This window comes from Myxocyprinus asiaticus, chromosome 46 (genome assembly GCF_019703515.2).
Source record: "Myxocyprinus asiaticus isolate MX2 ecotype Aquarium Trade chromosome 46, UBuf_Myxa_2, whole genome shotgun sequence".
Lineage (NCBI taxonomy): Eukaryota > Metazoa > Chordata > Actinopteri > Cypriniformes > Catostomidae > Myxocyprinus > Myxocyprinus asiaticus.
Window position 1 is genome coordinate 11,364,283 of NC_059389.1, and position 24,327 is coordinate 11,388,609.

General features: G+C 38.1%; 1 protein-coding gene across 1 annotated transcript in view; it reads left to right on the forward strand.

The window, feature by feature from the left end:
- LOC127435624 (SH3 and multiple ankyrin repeat domains protein 2-like) overlaps positions 1-24,327 on the forward strand; it is a 158,109-nt gene that overhangs the window by 38,856 nt on the left and 94,926 nt on the right. Inside the window, exons 10-11 of the mRNA XM_051689219.1 lie at positions 3,194-3,260; positions 17,793-18,144. Of these exons, the coding sequence (XP_051545179.1) occupies positions 3,194-3,260; positions 17,793-18,144 (419 nt within the window). The remainder of the gene's footprint in view (positions 1-3,193; positions 3,261-17,792; positions 18,145-24,327) is intronic.

Below are 24,327 nucleotides of genomic sequence, written 5' to 3' on the forward strand. Positions count from 1 at the left end.
AAAGGGAGAGAGAAATCAGGAGAGTGCAATAATGGCCCGCTGCAAAGTGCAGCTTTCACCCACGTGAATGCCTGCTGACATAGCTCCGTCCACTGGACCGGATCTGGTGCCCCCTTTTTAGTCAGATCAGTCAGAGGGCTGGTGACGGTCGAATGATTAGGCACAAACCTACAATAATAGCCAGCCAGCCCCAGGAACTGTCTCACCTCCTTTTTGGTCTTAGGTCTCGGGCAGGCTGCAATTGTTGTGGTCGTATCAATTTGGGGCCGCACCTGCCCATGACCCAATTGGAAGCCTAGATACCATACTTCGTACTTACAATTGCGCACTTCTTTTTGTTTGCCGTGAGTCCCGCCAGTCTCAACGATCTCAGGACAGCCCTCAGGTGCCACAGGTGCCGGTGTCAATCATTAGTGAAAATTATGATGTCATCCAGATAGGCAGCAGCATAAGCAGCATGCGGTCTGAGGATTCTGTCCATGAGCCGCTGAAATGTAGCTGGGGCCCCAAACAAACTGCAATGGCACTCTTGGTGTGGCTGGCGGATCCACCAGCTGACATTCATGGCATGCTGCACACCACCTGCTAGCATCCCCGCGAATGCCCGGCCAATAGAAACTATAGAAGCAATTAGATGGTTCATTGTCTTTTCCTGTCCTAAGTGACCCACCATTGGATTATGATTATAATTATAATCCGCTGTATTAATAATTGGGTTGTATCCTCTTTTGTCTGAGTGTCCTGCGTCACTCGATACAACTGATCCTTGATAATTGAAAAGTACAGATATGCGAATGCAATGTCTGGCTGGAGGCACTGACCATTAATCACTTTAACTTGGTCAAAGTTGGGCCTAAGGGTCTCATCTCGTGTCTGCTCCAGAGGGAAATCCCCTGCAAGGAATCCTCTAAGGGCTGGGGAAGCCGAGACTTCCCCCTCCCTTATGTCATCCTGACGCGGAGCTGATGTAGACGGCCCTGGATCCGCTCCGAAGCCAGCGAATTGCAAACCACACACTGAGACACTTTGTTACAGGACCCATCCACACAAATTCCCCTTAATAAAGTGGTAAATGCCAGCCAATTCATACCCAAGATTAGTGGATGGGTGAGGCGGGAACTAACCGCAGCCTCAGCATTATGTTTTTGTCCCTGAAATTGGATAATGACTGCCACTACAAGGTAATTCTGTATATCCCCGTGCACACACCTTACCTTCACCCACTGGCTCGTATCCAAAGCCTCAGACTGAACCAAGCTTTGGTGAATGGAGGTTTGATTACAACCTGAATCCACCAAGGCTTGGTATGTACCTCCCTTAATACTCACAGGTATCCAGTACGCTCCTGCTAGATCAGGGGCAGCCTGTGGCGCGTCAGGGATCCGGACCAATGTCTCCACCTCCATTGCAGGGCATCTGTCCTGGAAGTGCCCAGGCTCCACACAGCTCCAGCAGACCGGCCCAGACATCACACCCACACCCGCGGCAGCAGATTCACCAGCCTGTGGGGGAGAGCAGAGAGGGTTAGGGAAAACCAGCAGGTTGAAGGGGCTACGGGATCATGTAACTGGTTTTGGGATAGGAATTCCCCTTTTCTGGGGAATAGGAACAGGGTGAGGGCAGGGAAGAGAGAGAGAAGAAGAGGGCTCACCGGCCCCCAGATACGCCATCATATGGTCCTCAGCCAGCTGGACCACCTCATCCAGTGACGCCGGTCAGTGGCACTGGGCCCACTCCACTGTCCCTTTCGGTAGCCGGGCGATGAACTGTTCCAGTACCACCAGATCGAGTACCTCCTCGGCGGCACAATCTTCAGCCAGCAGCCACCTTCGGCAGGTGTCACAGAGCTGTCGAGTGAACAAGCGGTCGAGCTTGCCGAGCGACAGTGAGCGGAAGTGTTGGCGATGTTGCTCTTGGCGTCAGCTGACCCGTTGCATGATGGCTTTCTTCAGGTCTTCGCACACCAGGAGGATGGACGCAGGGAGTTGTTGGGCGCAAGTTCCCAGACAACAGCGCCATTAGGCTGGTCGTCTGTGGATTTTACTGTGTCGAGTGACTTACCCTGCAGTTGTCAGTTACAGATTCATTTTTATTCTTTATACCCCATCTATCATTGCACCTCTGAGCTGCAGCCAAGCACCATATTTCATTTGAAAAGGAATGCAGTTCTTCTCAAGCTAATTACAGTACATAAATCTTAGCAACTCATCTAGCCTAATGTGAATGAAGCCTGCATTTTATCACAAAGCATTTTATCAAGAAGACACTACTTCAAAATCCTTTAGCATACTATGCTATGCTGTGTTTTCATGCAGCATTTAAAACCCAGTTTTGTTCTCACAACCAGACTTAGTGACCAGACTGATGTGTAAATTATAGATCTTATAATAGACTGGGTAATCAACTTTTTTAAAGGGTGGTAAAATTAAAGTTATTAAATAGAAATGAATCAATGCTGAATTGAAAGCCTGGCTATTGAATATACATTATATTTTAAATTCTTATTAATCCCTTTTTGAGGTTACACCTGTGTTAAACTGATAAAACGGCATCTACACTACAGGTCAAAATTGTGGACAAACTTGGCTAAGTTTCAAATGATTTAAAAAACTTTTGTTCTAAAGGCTTAAATGATTGAAAGTAGTATTGTAGACAAATATAAATTGTGCCTACAAATGGATTTTTTACATATGAACACTAAAATTTTGATAAAAACATGTTGGACTGGATAGTGAAGGAAAAGCAGCTTACATGGGAACTCCACCAATACTGTTTAAAAAGACTTCATGAAGTTGTTTGAGAGAATGAATGTGCACTGCTGTATTCTAGGCAAAAATATATGAAAGTTGTTACTTGTTTAACATCTTTTGGTCCCTGTATAATTCCCATACTTCAATTTTCATTATTTTATAGTTTTGATATCTACTATTATTATAAAAAGTGGAAAATAGTATTAATAAAGAATAAATACATGTGTCTCCAGACTTTTAGCTGGTAGGTGTGTTATGTAACAGTGGTCTTTTTATTGATTCAGAGGGTCTGACTGCAGGTTTGCTGATTCAGTACTACTGTGTGTGTGTTTTCATTTAATGCAGCCTCAACCAAAAGCACTTTAAATAGAAAAATGTGATAAAGCATAAGAATATCTAATGCTTTGATCTAATCTGATTTTCTCATTTTTTTTTTTTTTAAGGTGGCCATAATTGCTGGAAATTTTGAGCTTGCGGAATTCATAAAGAATCACAAAGACGCTGATATTGGTAAGTTTGATTGTTTGCTGCTGCTTAAAAAAACAGCTTGCAGCCTGCCTTTTCCTAACCGGCTAATTCTTGTAGCCTTTTACCAAACCTTAACCAGGCTCAAAGCAATAAAGCAGCAAGTTATAAAGTCATAATCTCATCTGTGTAAATCATAGTTTTGTCCTAATCAGCCACGACTGGTTACAGGACATTTTGTAAGGTGTATGGTTTCTATTTCTGTCACTTTGTGCGTCAATGAAGTCTCATTGGGACATGATCTCACTCCATATAGCTGGATGTTAAACATCAAATATGTTCTGATTTATTGTGATTGTGTTGCAAGGCACAGCATCTTCAATTTCACTGTGGACAGAAAAATTACTTATCACCTTAAACTTGTCAAATTGCGTCACACTTGTTTAGGACACAGTGTTATGATCACCTCTGATTATACTGAAACTTTTATTTAATTTAAAACTGCTTTTCCTCAGGAAAATGCCCAAGAGAGCCTGATAAGTATTAAGGTGTTTGATATGATCGAATTATCAGGCAGGCAGCTGAAATTGCAGGTGTAAAAGTTGTACTACAGTATGTGATAAAGGTGAAGAAACTGTTGCTGCTAATGGCACAATGTACGTCATCTCCAGTGATTCCCATAATTATGCAGTGTCATAATGCTAGGCCTCAGCAATATGTGCCTCTAGGGTTCCTGATGTGGTTTAGCTTATAATTGTTGGTCTGTTCCCCTAGTGAATATACTGTATGATGCCTTTCTACTGTTTTTTAAAGGAACAGTTCACCTAGAAATGAAAATTATGTCATTATTTTCTCACCCTCATGATGCTTAAAAGCAGCATGTTGTTATTCATCGTGTTCTGTTATTTTGGCATTCAATGGGAAATATGATACTATTTTTGAAGAATCGTAATGCAGTTCTTGCCATAAAATAACAGTTAATTGTGACTACATCTGTCAAGCTCTGAAAAGGACAAAAAGCACCATAAAAGCAGTCCATATGACTTGTGTGCTATATTCCAAATCTTCAGAAGCAATTCGATAGATTTGTGTGAGGAACAGACTGAAATTTAAGCCTGCATCCCCGTCTAAATAAAAAAAAAAAAAATGACATTCCGACATCATTGATGCCAAAACGGCCCTGATTGTTGCGAGTGTTATAAATGAACATGATGCAACATTTTTGAATTCTCGAAACGATTTGTCAAAAATTTCTCATATTGTTTTCTGTGGGGGAAATACCAGCATACATGTTTGGAACATTTTTGGGTGAACTGGAAGAAAAGATCATGATTAGTTGTATTTTTTTTTTTACTTTTTTTTTTGCACATATTAGCAAATCTGATTCTCATAGCTGTGCCCAGCTGTCCTGTAATTTACGATCAGCTCTATACACTCACTTACAGTAAAACTTTATTAGGAACACTATGGTCCTAATAAAGTACCCAACGTGGTCTTCTGCTGTTGTAGCCCATCCACCTCAAGGTTCGACATGTTGTGCATTCTGAGATGCTATTCTGCTCACTACAATTGTACAGAGCGGTTATCTGAGGTACCGTAGCCTTTCTGTCAGCTTTCTGTCAGTCTGGCCATTCTCTGTTGACCTCTCATCAACAAGGTGTTTCCATCCGCAGAACTGCTGTTCACTGGATTTTTTTTTTTTTTGAGTCTGTTGTGCATGAAAATCCCAGGAGATCAGCAGTTACAAAAATATAGGTTTTCCTAATAAAGTGAGTGTTGAGCTCAGTGAGTGTATATTCTAGTAAATACGAAGAGTCATGATTATGCATATTCAGCTGAATGTTTTGGCTTTTTACGAATGATTTTGTACCTCACACGTTACTCTCTACTCCCACAGCTCTAACACATGTAGCAGATGTCAGTATTCATTTAGTAAAAGTAAAATGCATCTGCATATTTTTCTTACACCACACTTATTTTTCAGCCACACTCGGAGGACTCCAACGATTGAACGTACTTGTTTCAATTAAAGGGCCACATAATAATTTGCCTCATTAAAGCCAGGGAAGGCACAACAGATTTAATGAATCATTTGGCAACCTTAAAGTAGAGGATTTAGATAAAATGTAAATGGTCTTTAAAAGGCTTCACACGCCACAGATACTGTGTCCCCATATACTGTATACAGTACAGTATGTTCTATATGTAGCATGTATATGGGCAGGGCTATTATATTTGAATAGTACATTTTAATTAGATTTGTTTTATTATTTATTTAGCTTTTATTAAAAACATTTTTATTTTAATTTAGTTTTTATTTAATTTAGTATTTTTTAGTGCTGTCAGTCAATTAATGTTTTAATCGTGATTAATCACAGATTTTGAGTGTTGAAATTTCACTCTAAATATACTTCTTTTCCTGTCAAAATGCATTTATTTTTACTTCTTAGGAAAGAAAACAAAATATGTAACAATATAATGCTTTATTAATATTTTCCAAACAAAGCCTTCCACGGTATAAAGATAGAAATGCACTAAAACAGCACTAATTCAAGTAACATTAAACATTTCCCACAGTCTAATTGGGAGTTTGACTAATTGATAGAACTAGTCCCCACATAGATTGAATATTCATTGCAATAGGCATTAAATCTCTTAAACTCTCATCCTCCACAATATTAATCTGCCAGTAAACTGTGGCTATTCTCTTTGTTGCAGCAGTCATGTAGCCGCGTTCATGATTCGTGTCAGGGTGTCAACGTCAAGCGTGGCTTTGAACTCAACATGAAAATGCCTGCGGACAAAATTGTGTCATTCTGCATTTTGGTGATTGTTAAGATTTGGCGTGCTTCTGTGGTAATTAAAGTGTGCAATGCACAGGGTGGAAAATACTTGATTTCTGTCACAAGTTCCAACTGGGCTTGTTTTGTACAACAAATAGCATTAAGAGCTCCTTTCCCCATCACTTTATCACTGACACTGAATCACTGCTGTGTGTGTGTGTTTGTAGTGTGTGTCAGTGTAATGACTCCGGGCGGACACATCGCAAAGGTTGCGCCCTTTCAACCAGTGTTTATGCTGGTTTATGCTGTATTAATGGCAAATGCGTTAATCGCGATTAAGAAAAATAAACACATTAAACTTTTTTAATTAATCACATGCATTAACACGTTAATTTTGACAGCTTTAGTATTTTTTTAACCTATGACTTCTAGTTTTAGATTACATTTTAATTTGAGTTTTTTTAGTATATTAAGTTTTAATTTTAGCCATAGTATTGTAGAGTTCCCAAAGTTAATTAATTCATTAAATTAAAATTGGTTTAATGCAGTTTAATTTTTCAGCGCCGTCGAGTGTTGTCGCTATCTAGTTGTATTTTCATCTTTAAAAAAGGTGTGTTGTAAAGTTTTTAAATATTATAATATGCTGTTCATCAAAAAAAAATCAAATAAAAAAAAAAATAATAATAATAATTTATTGGTGAACATTTTTACTTTATTTTAGTATGTTTCAAAGTCATGTAAATTGTATTGTAGTTTAGATTAAGTTTATCCAGTAATGTTTTATTTTTAAGTTAACAAAAATGTTTCCATTTAATTTTAGTTTTAGTTTTTTTCTTAAACTATGTTAAAACTTTTACAAGGGAGATATGTGGTAGAAAATGTGCAACACGAGTACCGACTGATATAAATAACGAATTAATATGTGCATTATTTATAGCAAGCGTTTTGCATGTACATATTTACTGCATTCTGCTCCACATATAACATATGATCCATGTGCCTTATGCTTTATCAATAATGATGATAGTGCACGGCTTTGTTTTACCCTGAAGGGTGTGCGCACACACGTTGCTCATTGTCGTCGCACCCTATAGATGGTATCCAGCACTGAACCTAACTGTGCATCTAGAGAGAACGTTTCTCAGTGGAGCTGACCTACATAAGCTACAGACCTTACAGGAAGAGGAGACTCATCCATAAATACACACACACACACACACACACACACACACACAACACCGGCAGAATTCCTACTATTTCCTGTACTGGATTTAGGACATTACAAATTCTATGTTTGTTTATTAGAATGTAATTGGAAATTTTCACATTCCTATCAAGCTTTTTTCCACCATATTTGTCCTGGTTTTTCTTGCCTGCAATGCTATTCTTCATCTCATCAATGTACAAAAATCGTTAACCTGCTTACTGAATGACATTGAATGACTTTGATTGCTTTGTCAGTTCATTTTCCCTCTACATCAGTGGAAATATACAGCAAAAGAGAGATCAGGGCTAGTTGTCACATGGGGAAGGTATCACAAGATTTATACTGTATCTCAGTAACTTTAAGGTTTTGAGTCAAAAGTCCTGTTGTACAATACTTGTTTTGTAGCAGCGGTTTTGTATGTTGTTTCAAACACCTTCAAAAACCCCTGCAAAGGACAATTCCAATATCATAATTTTGCTATAGTCCTTGGGTAAACTAGCAAAGAGAATAACTAACTATACAGCCTATATTGTGGTTGAAATATGTTTTTAGAATTGTGTTTTTTGTTTTCATAAATGTCAGGTTTGGGCACCTTGTCACATTTATATCAGGGCAGGTTGTTACATGTTTTAAATGTTGTAATGTTATACCATTGATTAATTTGCAATTTATTATTCTGTTGGCCAGAACAATGGTTTGATGTATTTGTTTGTACCTTTTGCATTTTTGTTTTTTCATGAATGATTTGTTGTGGATCACAATTGTAACTGTTTAAATGTGGCTTTTTAAAGTTTAAAGCCTTTAATAATAGACTATTTATGACAACTTACACTATATAGGAGCATGTTGTCACAAAGGGTCAATGTGTGCTTAATTAACTGTATCTTTTTCTGGGAAATAATGGTGAAACTTTTCATGGCCTTTAGCTAAAACTTTAAAGGAATATTCCAGGTTCAATACAAGTTAAGCTCAATCGACAGCATTTGTGGTATAATGTTGATTACTATAAAAAAATATTTCGGCTCTTTCTTTAAAAAAAAGAAGCAAAAATTGAGGTTACAGTGAGGCACTTACAATGGAAGTGAATGGAGCCAATTTTTGGAGGCTTTAAAGGTAGAAATGTGAAGCTTATAATTTTATTAAAGCACTTACATTAATTCTTCTGTTAAAACTCATGTATTAATTGAGCTGTTAAGTTGTTTAAATCATAATTTTAGAGTCATTTTAGAGTTTTATGGTTTGTTGACATTTCATCATCATATCAACAAAGTTGTAAAATTGGCTTCAACTTTATACAGAAAAGGTTAGTAAGCTATTTTATCACATTAAAATCATGTTAACATGCATATTGTTTATGTTTTGTGGCTATACTTTTGAAACAGTGAGTATTTTAATGTTTACCGATTGGCCCCATTCACTTCCATGGTAAATGCCTCATAGTAACCCAGATTTTTGCTTTTTTTTTTTAAACAAAAGGGAATAAACATTTGTGATCATCAGTATTATACCACAAATGCTGTCGATTGAGCTTAACTTGTATTGAACACTGAAGTTGAAATGCTAAGTTGAAAAACTGGCTTCTCCGATAACAATGCTACAGCCAGTATATTCTACTTTGAAGTTTCCATTCCGGGCCGGAATTTCTGTTTATGTTTTGGCCCGTGTGATCCTGCCCACTGCCCACTCACCAATAGTATTTCGACACCGCCGGGTCTTGAACAATTTGCAGGCAAACAACACTGCGTGCTGCAGCCATGGAAGCCAGCAAATGAACTGGATCGTGAAAAAATCCACACGAGCTGGTTTATAATTTGCAAACAATAAAAACATTGCAAACGTATACATTAGCTGATCAACTTACAGTGTAAAGCTCGTCGCTTGACATTTTCAGTTTCGCTCGTTCCTATTGCGTGTTCTAATTCTGGCAACCCGCATGTGCTTCGAGTCTGGGGCGGGGCAGACAACTCTCCAATATTTTGAATTTGGACTGCAGTACCCATTTCAAACGCTTGTTGTCAATCTTACATATAGTACATTTAAAGTAAAGTGTGACAACTAGCTCTGGTCTCCCCTATAATGTTTTGGCCTGGCCTAGGGTCTGTTAAAATGACAGAATTCTATTCAGAGTATAATGCTGACCTGACATATAGATGTAATGCCTTGTATAATGTCTCTTCTCCACTTCACTATAACTTTCAGGTTTCCCTTTTACCTTCGGAATAACAGCTCTAGCATAAAACACAGAGATTCTATCCAAAGAATATGGGAATCAGCAGGCTCTCAATTATTTATAATATTTCAATTTCAGGTAAAGGGAACCTTTGACAGAAGAAAATGGCCAGCCAGCTGTGCAAAGATATTGTTTTCATAAGATTTTGATTTGAACAATCTTCAATAGTTTTACAGATTGCCATTACGTCCAATGCGTCACTCAGGAGAAATACGATAAGAATTGCTTGTTATTTTTCATGTGCATAGTAGCAGGGGATCCAGTAATTACGTGTCACATGTAAGACCACAGCAGAGGGCACACAGTTGGCGCTTTGATTTTTAGACGATCATTCGTTCAGTTCATAAACGTTTGGGAGGTGTTTGCGTTATTTAAGTGCATTCGAAACTGTTCTGTTTATGTTTACGTGCCAAGAAACCAGGCCTGTATGTTTAAAACAAGCACTGATTTTATGTATGTAAATGGACATCCCATTTAATGCAACCCGGTGGTTGCCATGGTTTCCAGATCCACACAATAATTGGCTTAAGGGATGTGAATTTGCCTTGTGCGCACTTGTCGCGCTTAAGAAGCCATGGAGGTTTTGGAGCCTGGCTTATTATCGACTTGTTAAAGCATATGAAATTGTGCAGATTTCAAAGTGCAGTCAAATATGCTGTGAATTATGTGGAAGTGAGATTCAAATTCAAATGCACAGCATGACAGAGTGATGGATTTCATGTAGCTGCCCCAAGTTTAAACCTCTTAGGGCACTGGCCTTCGATCACTTTAGTTTCAGTTACAGTTTCAAGTGCAATTTAATGACTACTGATTTAATGAGACTGTGAGTACCAGCTGCAGTGGCCCTCAGAGGCCCGTGGAATTGTTTGTTACGTATAAAGAGTCCTTAATTGGGCGAACACGTCTATTCATCTTTAGCTACGCTCTGGACAGGCGGAGAATTAGAAAATGCTGACACATATGAAAGGATGTTTTCTTTATCAGGAAAGATAAATCAAAGCAACTGAAGCAAGGACGATCAGCGTGGTTTGAAAGTCAGGGTTGCAAATGGCGCAATGGAAGGTAGAAAAAAACGAGAAGAAAGAGAAAAGAAAGAGGAAGCTTTCCGCAGGGAGTCAACTCACAGGGTTTGGGTTATTTTAAAGTGCAGCTTGTTTTATTTTGAATCATGATCATATCACAATTGTTCTTCTAAAGCACGATCACAGCTCCCCTGGGAAAATGTTTTGAACCGTTTTGCCAGTTGTGGTGTCATTGCTTGTGTAAGAGTTCATTTAGATGTAGGAGCTGTCAGTTTCATCATGTCAGTGGCTCATTAGGTCAACCGACTTCCAACCACAGAGATGGAATTCAGATTTCTAATAATGCACAAATGAAGTTGGATTTACTGTTCTGTTCTGTCTATCCCCACTGTATACAAGTCACCTAATAAGCATTGTACATTTGTAGATATACAAGCATCTGAGACCACAGTGAAAATCTGGGACAACTTGGCAACTGCAGACAGCTTGCATTTAGGTTAATGAGATATATTACTTAGTGGAAGACAGGTTTATTTAGGTAATTATTAATAATAAATGAAAATATATTAAACATGATGCATTACAAAAGGTCAGATTTCCTTGCTTCCATTGATGTGCACAAGATGCTCTTTGGAACATTCTCAAATCATGCTGGGAAGTGGGGGACATACCAAATACAAAGAAATTCATATAACTTTTTTCAGTGCAACGTTTCACTCAAATTCTTGAATTATGCCAATAATGTAATTTCTAATGAAAAATTTTGGATTTTATAAGAAAAGAATGTGAAACAAGAAGCATTTTCAATAGTTTTGTCAGACTTTCGAATCCCACTGTAAATTGATCCGATCCGATATAAATCTCTATGCTAATGACATACTAATACCAAAATACTAAGAAATTCCAAAATTCATGTATGTTTTTGGTAACACTTTACAATAAGGTTCCATTTGTTAACAGTTAATAACATAAGTTAATAACATAAGTTAAAACCCCTTAACATACACCCTCTTTTTGTGCATGAGCTTGAAAACGACATACCCAAAGTAAAGCTCTTCTAGTTCTTGAACCATTTGGTCTACAAACACAAACTTGGGCTCGTTTGAAAATAAACACTTAGACATTTGTTATTCAAGAGTAAAAATGTATCATTTTAGTATAAAAAATTTGTTAGAGCTATTCAAATATTTTGAATAGTGACCACAAATATTATTTATAAAATATTTTTTATTTTTAAATATGCAAGACTATGCGCAGTGCCCCAAAAACACATCTGATACAAAGCTATTGACACAATTTTGAAGTTGATATGATCAAAACTCTTTGTTCCATAATGATTTATGTAAGTGTACTTCCAAAAAAAAAGTCCACTTGGAGGCGCCAATAGACCACTTGTAGTAACTAGTAAACCAAATGTTGAAAGTGGTTCAAAACACACAGTTTGTTTATATTTCAATGTAAAAAATACCACACAAACCAAAATATACATGAAGATATATATATATATATTTATTTATTTTTTTTATTCATTTTTTTTTTATTTGGGAATATATTATAATGCATTCCATATATATTTATGCATTTTATAAACAATGTGAAAAGAACATTACAATTTGAAATGTTGCAATGGAAATAAACTTTTACTTACAATAAAGATGCTTCTGTTTATTTTTTCCCCATACAAATGTAAATTGACTTAGCCATTCACCCAGGGTTAGCCACTGGAAGCCAGTGGAAGCTTCACCGTCAGTGAAGCCTGGAGCACACCTGCTCCCGATGCAAATTGAACGAAAAGCAGTGGAAAAAAAGTCAATGCCCCTGGATGTGCAGTTGTACGGGGGTTTTGATGAAAAAATGCAGTCTGGAGGAGCTGTTCCTCCTGACTCACTGTGATGGAGACTGAAGCCGAAGAGGGTGGTACCTCTCGGCTTGAGGCAGAGGCTAAAGGCCCTGGGTGAACGGCAAAGAAAAATCAGTGAAAAATGCCTTAGTAGCATTGGGAGCGTGTGTGCTCCAGGGTCTAACTCACGGTGAGCGAAGCCGTGGAGGGTGGCTCATCTCGGCTTGAATGACATGTCAGAGCCCCCTGGATGTGCAGTTGAACAGGGGGTTTGATGAAAAAATGCAGTCGGGAGCGTGTGTTCTCCAAACTCTTAGCGATGGTGACTGAAGCTGAGGAGGGTGGATCAGATCATGGGTCCAAAAGCCGAGTTCTTTGTCAACAGTACAGCAGGAACACACTATAACTGCACACCGTGCGTAAAAGCGCAAACACAGACAAACACGAACCTTCGTGAATCGGCATCAGGGATATAAACAACCTTTATATCATTGTTTTCATCTTTTCATTGGCTACACAACCCATCAGTCATAAATGATCTAGCTTTTAACTGGCTGGCTTTATCCAGAGACAAACATGGATGACGCAAATCTTTACATCACTTGTGTCAACTGTCCTGTTTGGCTATTTTGAGTGACTATCCAAACACAACTGCACAGAAAATTTTGAGGGAGGGCTCATTTTGTTCGTAAGACCCACCCAAATATCATGTTTGGGAGTTTTTCTACTGAAACACTACATCAAGTGCAAGATTGTGGAGAGAATGGACATGAATGATAACGTGTTGAATATGTAAAACCTGAACAAAGATTGATCAACATTTCTTCATATTTGTACATTTTTGGACTAAAATCTCTAATGGATTTTATTTACTGGACTCTTGTTTTGAAAAGCATACTGAAGTTTGGATGATTGTGCTCATCTTTGTTTGGCAGGAAGACAATAAAGGTCAGAACTTCCGTTTCATTTTCCATGTTTTGATTTTCACTCTTGACACCTTTAATAAAATCTTATTGTTGTAACTTTGTGATCGTCAAAATCGCTTTAACATATAAGATTTTGAGACCCAGATCTTTCAAATGATATATTGGATGTCAATATTAATTTATAATTTCACAGTTTAAACATGCATTAAACATAAATTAAATGTAAATAAATTCGCTAGTGGGTCATTTTTGAACCGCCCGTCGTTAAGAGGTTAGCATGAACTAACAATGAACAATACTTTTACAGAATTTATTAATATTTTATAATGTTAATTTCAACATACATAGTAATTAGTGCAGTTAGTTGATCAAAATTTTTAACGGCAATTAATGGCATAATATTTTGTAGTTAATCGCAATTAATCGCAGATTTTGAACATGCTGAAATTTGACACTATAAATACTTCTTTTCCTGTCAAAATGCATTTATTTTCATCTTAGGAAAGAAATCAAAACAATATGTAACAATATAATGCTTTATTAACATTTTCCAAACCAAGCCTTCCACAGTATAAAGATGGAAATGCACTAAAATAGCACTAATTCAAGTAACATTAAACATTAAACAAGTGTGAGTTTGACTAATTGAAAGAACTAGTCCCCACATAGATTGCATTTTCATTACAATGGGCATTAAATCTCTTAAACGCTTATCCTCCACAATATCAATCAGCCAGTAGACTGTGGTTATCCGCTTTCCTGCAGCAAATGTGAAGCCGCATTCATGATTCACGACAGGGCATCAACGTCAGCATCAAGCGCTTGCAGACAAAACGTCTTATTCTGCATTTTTGTGATAGTTAAGACTTGATGTGCTTCTGTGGCAATTAAAATGCCCCTTGCATAGGCTGAAAAATACTTTATTTCTATCACAAGTCCCATCTGGGCATTAAGTCCCATCAAATAGCATTAAGAGGTCCTTTCTCCATCATTTTATCACAGAACCGCTGATGTGTTTGTGTGCAGAGATTCTTTTATTTACTGAGATAACAACTAGCGTGTTACCACAGTACTGCCCATAGAATGTCTGTGGGAGTGCCGCGCCACATTACGCGGACACATTACAAAGGTTCTGCATTTCCAACAAGTGTTTTGGCTGGTGAATGTTGTATTAACTGTAAATGTGTTAATCGCAAAAAATAACACATTACATTTTTTTTATTAATCGCAAGTATTTATGCGTTAATTCTGACAGCTCTAATATGAATATATTTTTTAAATAAAAAGTTGTATATGTTAACATTAGTTAATGCACTATGAACTAACATATACTAACAATGAACAAATATATTTTTTATAAATTAGCATTAACAAAGAATGATAAATGCTGTAAAAAAACTTATTGTAAAGTGTTACCAAATTTTTAAGTTAAACTTTTCACTGAAATTCTTTAATTATGCTAATAATATAATTTCTAATAAATCTCTTTTTTTATTAAATTGGAAAATAATGCAAAATAGAGGCATTTTCAGTAGTTGTGTTAGACTTTTGGACTCCACTGTATGTGTAACAAATGTAAATCTATACACTAATGGTGTACCAAAATACTAATACCAAAGAAATTCTGAAATTTAGATAAATTTTTTCAGTTCAGCTTTCATTGAAATTCTTTTATTATGCTAATAAAATTAATTTCTAATTCAAAATGTTCTATTAAATCAGAAAAGAATACAAAAAAGAAGCATTTTCACTAGTCGTCTCAGACTTTTGGAGCGCACTCTATATGAATCAGATATAAATCTATATGCTAATGACATCATACCCTGACACAGATATTAAAATGCAAGAATTGCATTCCTCCTTGTTTCCTCAAGATTTTCATTTCATCTCATGCCAGAAAGGGGAGGGGGATAAAAAGAGAGAGAATGAAAGGGAGAGGCAATTGTGAATCGCTGGTGTGAAAGGACAGCCCACATACATGGGTAACGGGAGACTTGCACTGACTAATTTAGACATCCATCCTTAGGTTGCTTAGCAACACTCGGTGGCTTGATTCCCATACAGCTGTTTCAGCAAGGCGACAAGGGTTAAAATCCCTAATCAATAACACCTCATATTTGCGAGTTAATTCGAGCGCCTTGATTGCACGGTTCAGTGGGCGGTCTGCACCGATTTAAAAACCCCTTGTGTGGTATTGTAAGCCACTGATGGTCCAAACTTGGGGAATTTTGGGAGAATTGTGTTTATCTCAGTACTTTGTGTCATAATGGTGGTGCTTTGAACAGAATTATCCCAGCATGGACATGTCACCCAGCTGATTTAACAACACACTCCAATCAGTCCTTTACTTTGTCTTCCTGGAGGAATTCAGATGGGGGGGAAACTTCAAATGATAGTACAGTGAATGATTTGAGGGGGTTAGGAAGAGTGTTGAGGAGAGAGAGTGAGAGAAAGGGGGGCAGGGCGAAATGGAAAGAAGCAGAGAGAGAGAGAGAGTCAATGTGTACGTATGTGTGTCAGGGAGAGGGAGATTAGAGTGAAGAAACGTGCGAGGTCTGTGCACTCTGCCGTTTTCTCTCGCAGTCACAGACAGCATCATGTGGAGTAGGCACTGTCACCGCAGTGCTTGCTTTCTCCATCACCCTCTCTGTTGCTCTTTACTGACCAAGGAACCCCATTCTAGGAGAACCTGACCTTCTGCTTGAAGTTCCTCAAGACAAATCTGACATTCAAGGGAGTTATTCAGCAATAAACTTAGAGGAGATATGAAGTCTATACTGAATGCCCTCAAGAAAGAAGGTAAGAGGTGATGCTTGGTCTTAAGAGGGATTTGGAGTGTGCCATGACTCTGGGGTCAGTGTAGTTCAGGGGTCTCTTGGCCTTTGGTGACTTGTGGTCCATGAGAATCTTGCGGATGGAACGGCTTAATACTCTAACCGAAGATTTACCGTAGAGTTTAGGCATTTTATCATTGTTTTTGGATTGTTGTCTATGGTGCCTCCGTGTAGTATCAGTTATATACAATTCATCACTCTGCCATCTGTCATCATTTACTCACACTCATGTTGGTCCAAACCTGTTTGACTTATTTCTTCCATGGAACGCAAAAAGAAATGTTACGTAGAATGACTCAGTCATCATTCACTTTCATGGTGGCTTTTTTTTCCCCATACATTAAAAGTGAATGATGACAAACTGTCATTCTGCTTTAGACAATTTTACATCTTAAAGGGATAGTTCACATAAAATTGAAATATCTCTCATCATTTACTTACCCTCATGCCATCCCAGATGTGTATGACTTTCTTTCTTCTGCTGAAAACAAACAAAGATTTTTAAAAGAATATTTCAGCTCTGAACGTCCATACAATGCAAGTGAATAGTGACCAGAACTTTGAAGGTCCAAAAAGCACATAAAGGCAGCATAAAAGCAATCCATACAACTCCAGTGGTTAAATCCATGTCTTCAGAAGCGATATATTAGGTGTGGGTGAGAAACAGATCAATATTTAAGTCTACTTTTTTTATAACTATAAATCTCCACTTTAACTTTCACTTTTTTAATGTGAAAGAATGTAAACATTTAGCATGATGAGAGAATTTTCATTTTTGCGTGAACTATCCCTTTAAATAATAAACATTTTGTAATGATTGATACATATAAGTGTTTTAATAAATATACAAGCGTTACATTTCATTTTTTTTTTTTTTTTTTTTTTACAAATGCCCCATATAGTATATCCAATATAAGGACATTACTATAAACAAGTTTTGGGGATTTTAGGTCGAATGACAACTCATACAAGAGTAAGAGAAAGAGTATGGTGACTGAGACATTTGTTGTGTTTACCGGAAAAAAGAAAGTCATATGGGTTTGAAACAACATGAGGCTGAGTAAATGATGGCAGAATTTTCATTTTTGGGTGAACTATCCCTTTAAATTGATTAGAGCCCGTAATAATACCTGAAGAATTCACACTGTGTATTTAATTAGTTGCACAATAGTTAGGTATCACATTTGGGATTGATTTCAGTTTGGTCAGTTCAGGAAATTAATTAAACTACAACAAATTCAGTTCATTATTTCTTTAATGAGCATCGAACTGGGTGAACTTGATGAGCTGACAGCGTTTGGTATTTTAATGTAATATTCTTTGTATGTAGTAACAAGCCAAGCGCAGCTTAACAGCTTGTACTTGATCACTTCATACAGTGTTCTAATTATTTCCACCTACAAAGGAATGAATAACACCTTAAAAAAGCTGAACTACTTTGACACTGGTGCAGTAGATGAAAGTCCACTTCATACTCTGTATAAACATTATTTTATTCTTCTTGTTTAAAGGGATAGTATACCCTTATTAAATAATTTCATAATTTACTCAATTTCATGTTGATTCAGACCTGTACTACTTTCTTTTCTAAGTGGAACACAAAAGGAGATGTTAGGCAGAATGTCAGCCTCAGTCTCCATTCACTTTCATTGCACTTTTTTTCTGTACAATGAAAGAACCTTTTTGAGTGAACTATACTTTTAATCTACATTATGTCATTTTCATTCTGTCCTAGTGCCTTTCTGGGAGGCACCGGCAGGCACAGGTCGGAGCAGGCCGCTGCAGCAAACACCAGTGCAGCACCCGGGAAGGAGCACTCTAGCCGCCCCACGTGTGCTGCTCCGCTCCAACAGTGACAACAACCTGAACATCAACAAACTCCCGCCAGACCGCTCTTGTTCGCCCTCGCCTGCCACCTCCCCCCTCCGCAGCTTCTTGCCTCGCCACCCCCAGCAGATGCAGAACAGCCCCAATGGCACGGTGAAGACCATGGCCCGGGGGGGACGCTCCCCCCGAAGCCGTTCCCCTTCCCTGGGCCGGCTGGGGGAGGGAGACACCCGGAGACAGACCCCTCAGCGTCACAGCAGGTGAGTCCCCACCCATATGAAATGACCAGAGGGTGGCAAAGCAACAGGGACTGGATCCAACAAAGTCTAACTAGATGGTATAGAGCCCAACAGTAGGGTTCCAGAAATAAAAACCCCTTTCATTTTTCCATAAATATACTGATTTTTAATCATAATATTTAAACCTTTCAAGACAGACCTATGAGGTTGAGGTGATGATATAATCTACTGTAGAAGCAAGTCAGTGTAATTTAAAAATGTTTTTGAATTACAGAGTTTTCGGTGAACAACTACAGTACACTACCCATAATTCTGAAGAGTGATCCACCAATCAGAGAAGTGTCAGTTACTGTGGAAATGTAAATTATGCCACAAATGCTCAGCAGTATAAATGAAATCAGTAAAACTAAAATATATTGTTTTTTATAGTGATTATAAATCAGTAACTTTATATTATGCCTTCAATTATGATTCGAATACATCATTCGCAATGCTTCATGGGTTGTGTAGTTCATTCCCTCATCAAAGAATTTAAGGACACATTTATGTTTTTTTTGTTGTTTTTTACTTTTTTGGCTTAAAATGAAAGTTTGTAATGTGATTCATCTTAGAGCTTGTTGGTTTGGTTCATGGTTTAGAACTCTGTATTGAAGAATTTTTTGAAGTCTCTAAGAAGAAAATGAATGAGAAAATACTTCTGAACCAAGGACACTGAAAAAGATGTCAGACACTGTTGCACTCTATTTGAGGGCCCAGTATGTTTTAATTATTTTTTTTATGTAAAATTATGCTGCAACACCTGTGCCAGTCTGTCAGGAGACTGGCACAGGACGTTAAATGTGTTTTTGACAATGGTCAAGTGTGTCCACTTTTTGGCAGGGGCAAGCTGACTCCCTCTCTCTCTCTGGGATAAAGAGTATCTCTTGATGCCCAGAGCAAAGTGTGTCCTTTTTTGCGAGGACAAAGTGTTTTTTATCCATCGACACCAGAGGCCCTATTTATGGCAAATTTGTGTTGTTTTTATAGGGCCACGTGTGGATCCAAATAGGTCAAATATGTGGGAATTGGTGTATGGGAAGTGGATTTTCATAAAATTTGCCTCATAGAATCTTCAATATGATTATAAATATATCTAGCAGAGATGGAAAATTTAGTTGCACTTAAGTCTCAAAAAAATAGACAACGCAATGAAAATAACTGATTTATTGTCCTAAGGTTTAAAGCATGACAGTCAGACAAGTAAAGCACACAGCAACTACTGCTTATGCAAAGCAAATCTCTGCAAAGTTTACCAAATAAAACAGGCTTGAAATACAGTATCATGTAATACCGAAAGAGTCTACAAAATAGTTTAATACAGTCTGCAGTGTTTCTGCAATATAAATATATTTAGGCTGTTGATTTAGCATGTTTATTTAGTATGATTAATTATATAAAACATCATGCACAAGAAAAACTTACGCAATTGATCATGCCTGATCTGTATGTATATTCTGTATTCAAGATTGAAGTACATGTAACCAGTGTTGGGTAACATTACTTTTAAAAGTAACTCATTAGAATATTGCGTTACTCCTTAAAAAAAAGTAACTAAATTAATAAAAAAGTAACTTTTCTGGAAAATAAAGTATTACGTTACTTTTGCATAACTTTAGCGTAACTTTTTTGTCACCTCCACTCTCTCTTCTGCTATGCTATGCATTCCACACAAATAAGCCATGCATTGCATACAAGAGACATTACAGGTCATACTAGGTACTGTACAACACTCATGTCAAAACAACATACTAAACAAACAGATATTTAGAAAGTCTACAATCAGTAGTCTTCATGTCATATTTATGATAAAGACTCAATAACTGGAATATGCATGATTTGTTTTTCCATTGACATGGCAGCCAACATGAATAATGAAGAATAACCATTGTCTTACCTAATGCAACAAAGTTCAACATCTGAACCCTCATCATTTGTCATCATATGTGGTGCCCTATCAAGTTGCTAGAGTCAACTTGAAATGTTTTTCAGAAGTCAGGATAAAATTCTGTGTGGAATGCCAACCTAACTTGTTCAAGGTATAAGTCTGATGAATAAATGAATATTTTTCACTTCACTCATCCCATTCTCCTAGTTACAGGGAGCTCTAATACACCCTGTGTCTCAATCAGCTCCCTAGCTCCCTATGTCGTGAATCAGTATATTGTGAACATGAACTTTGGCACTGGCAAGGGTGTTCATCCACTGAACATTGGGACACTTATGATTGTTGGTGCCAGACGGGCTGGTTTGAGTATTTCTGTAACTGCTGATCTCCTGGGATTTTCACGCACAACAGTCTCTAGAATTTACTCCGAACGGTGCCAAAAACAAAAAACATCCAGTGAGCGGCAGTTCTGTGGACGGAAATGCCTTGTTGATGAAAGAGGTCAACAGAGAATGGCCAGACTGGTTCGAACTGACAAAGTCTACGGTAACTCAGATAACAACTCTGTACAATTGTGGTGAGAAGGATAACATCTCAGAATGGTATTCTGAGATGCAGGTTGGCTCTGTTTTGGTGGCACGAGGGGGAACTACACAATATTAGGCAGGTAGTTTTAATGTTGTGGCTGATGGGTATATCATGGAAGGCTAGTCTTATAATCCCCCTGCCTTAACGCGTTTACTGATTTTTTTAATGCAGCATGTATTTAAACATGAATCAGTCGTGTTTCACTCAAATGTTAAATGCTTTAACCAGGAGCAGTTTGGATGCAAACTGATCCTAGAGCAGTAGTTATGGGCAGCTTTAAAACAAAGCAATTCGGATGCACAAACAGTCAGCGATCATTCCACATTGTATGTAACTGTATAATCCTGCCGTAACCACAGGAAGACTTCTCCCAATTTATGCCTGTGCTATTTTATACCACGAACATTTGTTTGCACACATTAAAATGCAGCGTACATGGATTAATCACGAGAATCAAAGTTTCACTTACCTGAATATTACATTTTTGGCAAAATTTTGTCATATGGGGACACATTTCTTAACTCCTGCTGTGATTGTCATGACAACAGCAAAGTTTATGACGGCTGCATATGTAAGCTCCAGTGCACAAAAAATCCACCGCTGCAAATGATGAGTACAACTGGATTCTACTGAAGCATTAAGATTAACATTTCTTCACCAGAGATATTTTGCTGTTTTTAAAACATAAATCTCAGGGTGGGCTAAAAGAAGACGTGTTGTGCTCTGTCCATCGCATGTGACCCGTAAACCGATAAAAGTCCGCCATCTTGAAGGATCTATTCATTTTCTACATGAGGAGACAAGGATCGAAGACAGAGGAAGCTTCCTGAGGACGTTTGAGTAAGGAAGCACCTCTGACAGCACATGTACAGTACTGTGCAAAAGTTTAGGCACTTGTGAAAAATGTAGCATAGTAAGGATGTCTTCAAAACTAATGCCATAAATAGTTTTCTTTTATCAATTAACGTTATACAAAGTCCAGTAAACATAAAAAAAAGTGAAATTAATATTTGTGACCAACTTTGCCTGCAAAACAGCACCAATTGGAGTAATACACTGATGCCTCATGACCTTTTCTGCTGCTGTTTTGGGGGGGCCATATGCTCGGCGCAACATTTAAATAAATGTCCGAATTAAACACTCTGGACACTTATGTCCATACCGAGTGCAAATGCGAGATAATGGGGTGTAACTTAAATTCTCCGGATAGTTTGATAGAAAGGCTCTGCAATGGCGAAATAGGGGCAAGAACATCATGTTCCAAAACCAGGGAGGGGCTCTCTCAGGTGGAAGCGACCAATGAGCCAAATGTCTGAGACCAAACGCATAATAATAAAACAAAATCTTGGGTAGGCCTAGCCCACATTTGTCAATCAGCCTATGCAGCTTACCAAAATGTAATCTGGGATGTTTACCATTCCAAATGAAGGACTTCGCTTTGCAATCAAATTGCTTGAAATAAGAGAGGGGGACATCTAGAGGGAGAGACTGTAGCAGGTAGTTGAATTTTGGAATACAATTCATTTTAATAATAACATTAACTTTCCCAATCATAGATAAATGTAATGAAGCCCACCTGCCTACATCGCTCAAAAACCTTTTTATTAAAGGGTCAAAATTAAATCTATGAAACGAATCCAGGCAGAAGTCAAGAGAGCAGGATCTAAGTGCATCTTTAATTTAATAAGAAAACGAGTCCAGATACAAAACTTGGAAAACACAGAACAAAACAAAACTAAAACAGGGGAACAGAGACAAAACTAAAACACGGGAACAGAGCAAAACTAAAACACGGGAACAGAGCAAAACTAAAACACGGGAACAGAACAAATGTTGCATCCATGGGGATAACAGGAAACAACTGACAAAGACACAAGCAAACACAAGGATATTAAATACAGTGGGGCAAACAAGGTAAATGAGAAACAGCTGGGAACAATCAGGGCAGGAACCAGGAGCAGAGATGCAAGAAGGTAATCAAAACTTCAAACTAAAAGTTTCCTAAACACCTAGCGACCTCTGGTGGCTGCTAGGGCAAAAGTCTCAGGTGTGACACTAACTAAATCATACAAATTTGCCAGGAATAAAATACCCAAATACTTAATGCCCTGTTTGGGCCACTGAAAAGCCATTACTGTGCAGTACGCTGTCAGAGCCAAAGCTTCAGATTTAGACCAATTAACTCTGTCCCGAGAACTTAGAAAATAAATTCTGTGGAGGCAAGGCATAGATCTAGTAGGGTCAGAGATGAATAATAAAATATCATCTGTAGCACTTCAATCAATCTGTCTTGTCAGGCACTTCTCACGCACCTTACAGTCTAGCTGATCCCTTTTCCAATTATCTGTTGTCCAATGTCTGTGTTTCTTTGCCCACTCTAACCTTTTTTTCTGTTTCAAAAGAGGCTTTTTCTTTGCAATTCTTCCCATAAGGCCTGCACCCCTGAGTGTTCTCTTTACTGTTGTACATGAAACTGGTGTTTAGCGGGTAGAATTCAATGAAGCTGTCAGCTGAGGACATGCAAGGCATCTGTTTCTCAGACTAGAGACTCTGATGTACTTATCCTCTTGTTTAGTTGTACATCTGTCCTTCCACATCTCTTTCTGTCCTTATTAGAGCCAGTTGTCCTTTGACTTTGAAGACTGTAGTGTTCACCTTTGTATGAAATCTTCAGTTTTTTTGGCAATTTCAAGCATTGTATAGCCTTCATTCCTCAAAACAATGATTGACTGACGAGTTTCTAGAGAAAGCTGTTTCTTTTTTGCCATTTTTGACCTAATATTGACCTTAAGACATGCCAGTCTATTGCATACTGTGGCAAGTCAAAAACAAACACAAAGACAATGTTAAGCTTCATTTAACAAACTAAATAGCTTTCAACTGTGTTTGATATAATGCCAAGTGATTTTCTAGTACCAAATTAGCAATTTAGCATGATTAATCAAGGATAAGGTGTTGGAGTGATGGCTGCTGGAAATGGGGCCTGTCTAGATTTTATAAAAAATTACTTTTTTGCGGGTCACGTGAAGCCATGCGAGGATCAGACATGTGAACAGTGAGCTCTGCGCACTTTGTTAAATTTAACACTTTTAATGACAAACTGGTGAGATTTGATACACTTTGTTCCATAACTGTTCTAAGAAGCCAGGGAGTCAATTTAGTCGGGGAAGTGCGGGAAATGTGGTGAGAGATGCTGAACATGTCGGCAGTGCTGACGAAGGTTGTTGCTGGCTTGGAGGATCTTGCTGTGATATGTCGATCGATCACTGCCATGGAGGCGAGGTTCACTGAGATGGTTATAAGAGTGGGGGATGTCGAGAAACGGATCGATTACCTGGAGTCATCGGAGAGGGAATTATCTGCTAATCCGCTGGCGACCAAGGTAGATTTGGAGCGTGTCTGGGAGAAGTTGGAGGACATGGAGAACCGTTGCTGGCAGAATAATGTACATATCGTCTGAATTCCTGAGGGTGAAGAGGGACAGGATATGGTGAAATTCCTGGATGGGCTCCTTCCAAATCTGCTCGACATAGCAGGCCATAAGCTGGAAATCAAGCGAGCTCACAGGGTTCCTGCTCGGCGATCCGCAGAGGGAGACAGGTCCCGATCAATTCTGGCCAAATTTCTGAGATCATCCGATAAAGATCTTGTGTTACGCGAGGTGAGAAGTAAAGGAAGGCTTTCTTGGAAAA